The 9,771-nt window shown below is 35.5% G+C and overlaps 1 protein-coding gene across 2 annotated transcripts; it reads left to right on the top strand.

Moving 5' to 3' along the window:
• The first annotated feature begins 207 nt into the window (after window positions 1-207).
• On the top strand, window positions 208-978 carry RPL10L (ribosomal protein L10 like). Of its 2 annotated transcripts, XM_069464598.1 has the most exons (2): window positions 252-335; window positions 441-896. In XM_069464598.1, exons 1-2 carry the CDS (start codon window positions 252-254, stop codon window positions 894-896), a joined length of 540 nt encoding a protein of 179 aa, XP_069320699.1. The 2 variants fall into 2 exon arrangements, with proteins under 2 accessions (XP_069320698.1, XP_069320699.1); XM_069464597.1 differs by having other exon boundaries at window positions 208-978.
• Window positions 979-9,771: the final 8,793 nt, after the last annotated feature.

The raw sequence follows: 9,771 nt of genomic DNA, 5'->3' as shown, positions 1-9,771 counted from the left end.
CCCACCCCTCACCCCCACCCCAGGGCTGCTCAAATAACGCATGTGACAGGTCGCGAAGGCGCTGAGGCTCAGAGTGCCGCGGAGTCTACCTACCGTAGAGACGCCCCGAAAGAGCGTCTTCGGGTCTTCTCGTCTTTGTCGGGACTCTATGGTTGCCGCGTGGGATGATGGGCAACGTACACACGATGCGCGCAGGCGCAGGTGCAGGAACGCTTGTCCCTTGGGGCACCGCCGAGGTTCCTGCTGTTGCCATGGGTCGCCGCCCTGCTCGCTGTTACCGGTATTGTAAGAACAAGCCGTACCCAAAGTCTCGTTTCTGCCGAGGTGTCCCTGATGCCAAGATCCGCATCTTCGACCTGGGTAGGAAGAAGGCAAAAGTTGATGAGTTCCCACTCTGTGGCCACATGGTGTCTGATGAATATGAGCAGCTCTCCTCCGAGGCCCTGGAGGCCGCCCGTATTTGTGCTAACAAGTACATGGTGAAAAGCTGTGGCAAAGATGGCTTTCACATTCGAGTGCGGCTCCATCCCTTTCATGTCATCCGCATCAACAAGATGTTATCCTGTGCTGGGGCTGACAGGCTACAGACGGGTATGCGAGGTGCTTTCGGAAAACCACAGGGTACTGTGGCCAGGGTCCACATTGGACAAGTCATCATGTCCATACGCACCAAGCTTCAGAACAAGGAGCATGTGATTGAAGCCTTACGCAGGGCCAAGTTCAAGTTCCCTGGACGTCAGAAGATCCATATCTCCAAGAAGTGGGGCTTTACCAAGTTTAATGCTGATGAATTTGAAGACAAGTTGGCTGAGAAGCGCCTCATTCCTGATGGTTGTGGAGTGAAACACATCCCCAATCGTGGCCCCTTGGACAAGTGGCGAGCTCTGCACTCTTGAGGGCTTTGACAGTACTGTCTCCTTGGACCATGCCAATTTGACTTATGCTCACCAAGAAATTCTATTTACTGGCAAAAAATAAATATTAATTTTATAATTTAAAATATTCAATTTTTAAAATTATAGATTCTAGAAAAATAATTTTTATATTAATACAGAAAGAAATGCTTTAATGGCAACTGTTACTTTCCTTGTTTTAGTAATAAACAATTTGCATGCAATTTATAGAGAAAGCTATTGCTGTTTTAATCCAGACATTTTAAATTTAGGAAAGTATAGGAAAATATGTCAAGTTTTATTTGTAGTAAAGTCATAAATTGTGCAGTTACCATTACCTTGGATAAAAAATAGCCAGAGAAAATCCAAGATTTGTGTGAAAAAAACCCTTACTGTTTGTAGAATATAAACTAAACAATAAAGAGAAAAATAATGGTAAGCATTAGTGATTTTTCAACTACAGCCTTCTTGAAACTAATCTGTTTCTGAACTTGGTTGCCTATGTTTTCTTATAAATTTCTGTATATTATTTTTAGAATTATTATTCACCTCTGATGATCAGCCTTAGGACAATTGAGTATCACTGAAAAAGGTTTTTCCAGACAAGCCTTGCATTATCTTACAGTCAGGAGACAATAGTCCAATCTTTTCTTCATCACAGAAAGGTCATAGGTGACAACAGAGTTCATATTGCTTGTATCTGAGCCCCAGTAGAACCAACAGAAAAGAGAAAATGACACTGAATTAGCTATCTACTCTAAAAGTACTCCAAAGACCGTTTGCAATCTGTATGTGCTTACCCTGCATTATAGTAACATTGATTGCAGAAGTGTTTTTTGTTTTATTTTAGAAACAACATAAGCTAAAATTCCTGGGTTTGTACTACATTTTTTTTAGAAAAAAATTCCTGTTCTTTAAGTTGATTTCGTCTTCTAAACCTCAATCCTGCAAACACTGCCTGCAGTTTTCTTATACTACCTACTCATTTTCACAGTCAACACATTTAAATTAATGTGCAACAAAAGGAGTACTAAACAGTATATAAACACATATTGCTGTTTAGTTTTCAATTATCTAAAAAAAAAAAAAATTACTTTGTCTATCTAACGTTGTATCTGGCTTGGTATTTCATTCAGGCCCTTGCTGTAAGATATTTCCTATTTGTATATTTCTAAGCTAGGTTGCTATCTTAAGCTATAATGTTTTTAATGTTATAAGTAAACTTGACAAAGATAAATCTAAACAAATACTAAATATGAACATATAGAAAGGGCTTTTCAGCATAAGAAGTGCTTTCTTGATGCATTTTACGTGATGCTTTGAAAATTCCTGAAGTTTTCTAGGGAATTAAGTCCTATGGAGTTAGTAAATGAGGATAGACTTGAGCCAGACAATTGACTCCTATCTATTCCTATTTGCATTTTACCACACTGTCTTTCCAAAACAAAAACAAATTCAACCTAAAAAAAAAAAAAATGCAATACACAACAGAACAAGCAGTGTGTTAGCTACTAGTACAACATAGTCTAGCTTTAAAAAATACTTTCCATATTCATTATTCACCCTTTTCTTTGGTCTTAAACCTCTCAAACATCTTTACTTTCAAGCTTGGAACTCTGCTCTCACTAAATATACAGGGAGACAGCTAAGGATAAGCCCATGAACTTCCTTGGCCTACCAGATCGGTAATTATGATTGTTTATACAGGCAGTAAGTTTTTTTTTTTTTTAACATTTTCCTACAGCTTTATATTATAAACAATTATATATAAACTTCATTTTCTTCAGTGTTGTTAATAAGGACACTTTTACTTATTTTTTCTTAAAAATCCTTCCTATTTGTTTTTCAAGCCATAATTTTGTTTTTTCAGCATTTTCCTATTTTAGAAGTCATTCTAGTTATTTAAAAAAATTGATAAGACAATGGGGCTGAAGGATAATTTATATTTTGCAGAACTCTTCTTTAATTTAAACTTTCTATTCAAAATGGAATATTTAATTTGGGAACATATGTATTCATATGTTTGTAATCATGCACAACTGCAATAAAACAGAATTATTTGCCCATCTGAAATAAAAACTGCAAGTACAGTTAACTAAATTCAAGCAAATATTGCCCATAAGAATTTTTATTTGATAGACTTTCCAGGTTTTATGGAAAGCACTGACTGAATAAGAAGAGGAAGAAAACTTCAACAGGACATGCAGCATATCAATTTAGTTTTGAAAAGCACATTCCTTAAATGATTGTTATATAATCCACAATTTCTACCTCCTCAAAATACGGAATTATACCAAGCATACTTAGTTTGAAATCTTTAATTTTTCTAAAAATATACACCAGTTCTGGGCATGAATTGGCTGTCACTAACATTGGCAGGCATTTTATCTCTGCTTTAGTCTTGTTCTGCCTGCCCTGACATAATTCAACTAGGGCTTTCTAGCTCTTAGAATGTAAGGATTGACCTAAGGATTGAGCTAGGATGCCATTTTGTGCCAATCATCTTCTGCCTTTACGTTCATGACATAATTTTTTGTTTCTTGTTTGTTGATTTTTTTAGCCTAATGACTTCATTTTCATAAAAATACCTATGTATTCTCTTTTAAAAGCAAGTAAGGCTGGGTACAGTGGCTCATGCCTGTAATCCCAGCACTTTGGGAGGCTGGGGCACAAGGATAGCTTGAGACCACGAGTTTGAGACCAGTCTAAGCAAAATAGGGAGACCCTATCACCGCAAAATAGGGAGACTCCATCACCAGCTGGGCATGGTGGCACGTACCTGTAGTCTTGGCTACTCAGGAGGCTAAGGTAGGAGGATTACCTGAGCCCAGGAGTTGGAGGCTGCAGTGAGGTGTGACTACACTACTGCACTCTAGCCCAGGGAACAGAGCAAGACCCTGTCTCTTAAAAAACCAAAACAAACAAATAAAAAAGCAAAACAACAAAAAAAAAGTAAGGTAGAAAATGAGTAAAGTCAAAATAAATTACACCTTCAATAATAGTTCAAAATGAGGTAATTTTCACACTTAATGATGGATAAGAAGGAAAGCTCTGGTGTCAGGATGACTGGATTTGAACCTCAGCTTTTTCACTTTTTTGCATAAATTATTTAGTATCACCAATACTTCACTTTGTCATCTATAAAATGAAGGTAAGACACTTTAATTATACGGTTGTTTTATGATTAAATGAGATAATACATTGAGAAAGTGAACAGTATTGTGCTTTGCAGATATTATGTATATAAAATTAATGTTAACTTATAACAGATAATATTGACATTATTACATTTGATTCTGCCTCATCACTTCTCAACTCCTAATTTTTGGTGTCAGTACTACCATTTTTTCATGATTTATGACCTTGATATTCTAGAAGTATTGCCATCATAATTCCCTCCAGTTTTATACTTGGAGTTCTAGAATTAATTGGATTCAATATTGAGTTTTGAATTTTTTGTTGCTTTTTATCTTTACTTTTGTAATTTCTACTTTAATTTCATTGTATTTCATCATATCTTTTTGGAGCTCCTTTTGAAAAAATTTAATTATGCTTTACTGGTTATCCTCCACATATGACTCAATTATGGTGATTTGCTTAATTTCCTCTTCCTTCCAAACTGGATTTTTAATCTATCTTTATGAACTTTTTAATTAAATATTTATTTATTTATTTATTTTTTTCTCATTTTTATTATATTTTCAAAAAAATGATTATATGGCAGTCATGCCATATTTTCATATTGCTTATGTGTGATGTAAACTGTTTTGCCCAGACTTTCTATTTAATCTGAAATGTGGGTGAATTTCTCTTGTCACCCTTTTGGGTCATTTTTTTCCTCATTTAGTCTTCTCTCTGGATGCTATAGGATATTGACATCTATTAATATCTACTTTTCCATAGCCTTGGGATGAGAGGATGGGAAAAGGCAAGAACCTGAGGGTTAAGTATAGCCTTTGATGGATGCTAGATTCTGATTACTCTTCTGAGATCCCATTAAGTATCCTATACCAAAGCAGACTCCACTCAGCTAGGTATGTAGTCCACTCTCCTTGCTGTGGTGGAGCAAGCACTCTCCAAGCTTGCTCTTGCCCAGCTACTATTTAGTGCAGAACACTGGAAAATGGAAAGTCTAGTTGCTGAGCCTCTTTGGTGTTGGTTGGAATTCCATATGTCAATGGATTTTCCTATAATTTTCTCTTATGTAAGTGTATGTTAAGTATATTTCTCCCCATATTAAGACATTGGTGAGACATTTTTCCCACTAATTCTTTTTTCCAAAAATGCTTCCAGGAGTTTAGAGAGTTTTGAAAAGGTACATTCCATAAATGATTGTTATACAATCCACCATTTCTCTCCTCCCCTCAAGATATGAAATTATACTAAATTTATTATGCCAGAAATCTGTAATTTAAAAAAAAAAAAACCCGTTCTGACATATCATATGAGAATACTGCCTTCATTTTTATATAGTCTTCTCTCCTAAATTTAGGACATGCATATGTACGTAACCCTTTCCTTGGCTGTTTTTGACTGTATTTCTCATAGTATATTTTATTCATTTTATTAGGTATTGGGGAGAGAGATTCTTTGGTCATGTTTTACTTCAGCTTATTCACCCAGAAGTCTTTTTAATGTCATACAAAAAATTATCTACTTCTAGAGATTTTAGTATTTCAAACAGAACATGTAAAAACTCTATGTGTCCATGTTTGTAAAAACTTCCAGCTATTTTTTATTGATGTGGATATGAAATAATTATGCTAAAATATTTTGACAATCAAAATGAGGAATTTTTCATATCAATTCTAAAATGATCCATTTTGTGTTTGTATCCATACAGAATCTTAAAACTCTGATTGTATTATAAATAATTAGCTAATCAATTAATTGTACATATTTAAATATAAATTAAATAGACTTAGTTACTGATTAAGAGATATTTTTGTGCTCCAAATACTTAAAGAACAGGACTATATTTACAGTAGAAAATGTTGTATTTTGAGGACTACATTATTAAACTCTTCAGGGTTCCTATTCATAAAATTCCTGGTCGTCTCAAGTTGACTGGTCACTTGTGGAAAAGGATGGCATCATTTGGGCAAATGCAGTGTTCTTAAAGGAGCAACTGTCCCTTCTCCTCTCTGGGTGGATGGAGAGGAACAAGACATTGGATTGTCAGGAAATGGTGACTTTCTTTTGCCTGAACACTATGAGTCACTGAGCCAAAAGAAAAAAAGAAAGAAAGAAAAAGGAAAAAGGAAAAAGACTTGATGCTGATGACAGGGACAGAAGAGATGGATGAACTGAAAGAGTGTCAGGGGACACCCCTCATCCCCGGTCTCTGACATAGTAAGAATAAGACCTGAATTTCCCATGAGTGTGGGGCCATTATTGTAGCAGAGTAGTCACCCCTCCTCCTACAGATATGGAAGCATAAAATTGAGAGTGGGGATATGTAACAGAGAAAATGGCCTGGAAAACAAATGGCAAAAATATTTTCTGTCTCTTTAAAACTTCCCCCACTCTTTTTTGGAACTGCAGCCTGGCCTGTATCCCTGCCTTGGCCAGGTGGTTGGCAGGGGGAGGGGAGTGTCTTTTGTTCTTTGTGTTACAGAAGATAGCTCAGGTGAACTGTTGGCTCCATTGGCTTATTCCCAGGCCAGGTGCCAGGTCTCCGTGGGCCTCCCAAGTGGGCAGAGGTCACAGGCTTTGTCTTCAGCAGAGATGAGAAGATTAGCATCATTAACGACAATAGTCTAGAACTGAAGGGCCTCCCTTTAAAAGCTCCGTATTTCTGCTTATGGACAGGAAAATTGGATTTTGAGATGAGAGTCTACCATTTATCCTCTTTTGCTGGCAAAGTAATAAACTTTTCCTTCCTTTTCCTCAAACCATTTGTTCTTGTTCTTCTGATGTGGCCTTGAGGACAAGTGCTGAGCTTTTGGTAACATTATGGTATTTTAAATTTAAGCAATGTTGTTGGTTCTATGTCCCATTGTCCAGGAGCATTGCTTATTGAGAGGGAAAACCATAGCAGCCGCAAGAGGTTGTATGGAGAACTTCCTCCACGGTGGTAGCTAAAGGTAGAGAGAGAAAGAGCCACTGTGCCTTAGCCAGATTTTCCTAGAGGGAATTAGATAGGGAGAGAAACTCCAGTATCCTCCAAAGAACTGTCCGATATACCACATAAACAAATGAGTCAGCATTTGGCCACCAGATACATAGAGAACCAGGGGACAGTCAGTACTATAAAGAGAACTAGCAACAACTAAAAGGGAACCTGTCTCCTGTGACTGGAAGTCATTAAATAAAGAGAATATTGTCTATATTTACAATCTATTGTCAATAATCTAAATCAAGGAATAAGAAAGAAAAAGACAGGATATAAGGGAGCAAATAATTTCCCCTTCCTTGCTCTGAAAGTACTAGTCTGGGCTACACTAATTAGAGATTTAAATAGGATAGGTAAAAAATTTCATAATTGGCAGTGATTAAAAAGTTACGGGATGAGCCGTAGATACCATTAAGGATATGTACTACTGACAAAACAATAGAACTTCCATGGAGCACAGTTGGCAGTTGTTTCTGAAAAATAAAAATTTCATGTTCACTTCAATATTTCTCTTGTCAAACAGTTACATAACCTTGATATAAAAACTTCCAGAAATCACACTAGCAAATGTCCAAATTACTAAAACTTAGGAGGTTTATTGAAATTTCACCAGACTCAAGTAAAACCTCACTGAACACAAAGAAACTTCTATACTGCTTCCTAGAAACACTTTTAATGGGGCCCCCTATACCTCTCTACCTCATATAAATGCCTTAAATATGAGCAGACTTTATATTCCTGTCACTGAAATCCATGTTCATGTGGCTCTAGTCAAATTTTATATCTATCTATCTACCTACCTACCTCTATATATCTATATAGATATCTCCCAAATTACCCATGAATAATGTCTGTCAATGTCATCTTCCATCTACTTGGTAGAAATTTGATTTATACATACAATAGACTGCTTCAATTTATACTAATACTCTGCAATTGCAAGCCACTTTTGAAACAAAACTGCCAAAATGACATTAATAAAAATGCCATTTTCACATTTTATGTTTTTTAAGAATTTATATAATAGTTATGTTATCAAATATAATTCTACATGATCAAAACCACCTATATAAAAGCAAAGTTGACATTTTGAAAATTTGTTTCTTTAAAAAAATATTTTTTCATTATTATTGGTACATACTAGTTGTGTATCTTTATAGCATACACATGATGATTTGATACAGGCATACAATGGGAATTAACCAAATCAGGGCAATTGAGGCATCCATTACTTTAGCCATTTATCATTTCTTTGTGTTAGGAACATTCCAATTCCAATCTTTTAGCAATTTTAAAGTATAGCCTAACTTCTTATTGATTATAGTCACTTTGTTTGCTATCAAATATTGTTCATTCTATCTAACTAGAAAAGTTGTTTCTTAACTATAGTTAATGACATATTTGTGGCAAATACCACTGATATTTATTGATTGAAATGGTGACTTTGAGGTCTATGATCCCTCCAACTTCAAAAAATAATTTGATACTACATAATCAATTGAAAAAGCTTTTGTCGGCTGGGCGCGGTGGCTCACGCCTGTAATCCTAGCACTCTGGGAGGCCGAGGCAGGTGGATCGCTCGAGGTCAGGAGTTCGAGACCAGCCTGAGCAAGAGTGAGACCCCGTCTCTACTAAAAATAGAAAGAAATTATATGGACAACTAAAATATATATATATACAAAAAATTAGCCGGGCATGGTGGCGCATGCCTGTAGTCCCAGCTACTCGGGAGGCTGAGGCAGTAGGATTGCTTAAGCCCAGGAGTTTGAGGTTGCTGTGAGCTAGACTGATGCCACGGCACTCTAGCCCGGGCAACAGAGTGAGACTCTGTCTCAAAAAAAAAAAAAAAAAGAAAAAGCTTTTGTCCTAAGACCCAGTAATATCATTTTAGTTATCTATTTTAGAAAAATTCTCAATTGTATGAATCAGGATACATATGCAAAGAGTCCTTATAGTATTGTTCATAATAGCAAAAAAAAAAATTAAAAAGCTTTAATTTACATGAAGAGGACAATGAATATATCTATTGTATATTCACAATGGGAGACATTATGAAAAGTAAGAATAATTGAACTTCAGCTACAGCCAAAAACATGGCTCAGAAAGAAATTGTTGAATTATAAAAAGAGAACAAGCTATAAATAGTATATGTCTCTTTTTAAAGCTCAAAAAATAAGCAAAACCAGAGGAAATATTGTGTATACATAAATAAATGTGATACATCTAGTTTTTAAAATAATAATAACAATGAAAATGTAGAATAGCGGTTGTATGGGTGGGACATAACATGCCAGCGGAGAAATAAGGATGGTTTATGGAGGATACTTTATAATATTTTATCTTTTACAGAAAGTCCTTCTAGCTTATTATCCTTCAGTATGTTTGGGCTATTTTTGGAACTTTCCCCTTTCAAGGATTCCAAATTTGAGAATCAACTCATCAAATCACCACACTTAGCTGCCCTCTAAAATTTATTTATAAGGAAAAAAATTATTAATTTATAAAATTTTTAAAAATTACTTTATATTTTATAATTAGTAATTTTACTATCTGAGGTTTTAGGAGTTCTAAATTTATTATTTGATGTTTTCACTTTTATTCCTATTTCATAATACCTTGTGTTCTTTTTTTTTTAATCATGGGCTTATATTTTTCTTACATTATTCTCTGTTATGCCAAGGCCTTTCTTGGGTACTTTTTCCACCAGAGAGGATTTATAGTGGATTCTGCTTGTTTCTTGGGTTGCTACCATCCTGGAATTGA

Source organism: Eulemur rufifrons, chromosome 2 (assembly GCF_041146395.1).
Source record: "Eulemur rufifrons isolate Redbay chromosome 2, OSU_ERuf_1, whole genome shotgun sequence".
Lineage (NCBI taxonomy): Eukaryota > Metazoa > Chordata > Mammalia > Primates > Lemuridae > Eulemur > Eulemur rufifrons.
Note: the sequence above shows the minus strand (reverse complement) of the source record. Positions and strands in the feature narration are given on the sequence as shown.

Bases quoted from the DNA above. Each gene is read 5' to 3' on its own strand.
- RPL10L (XM_069464597.1), top strand. From the start codon at position 252: ATGGGTCGCCGCCCTGCTCGCTGTTACCGGTATTGTAAGAACAAGCCG.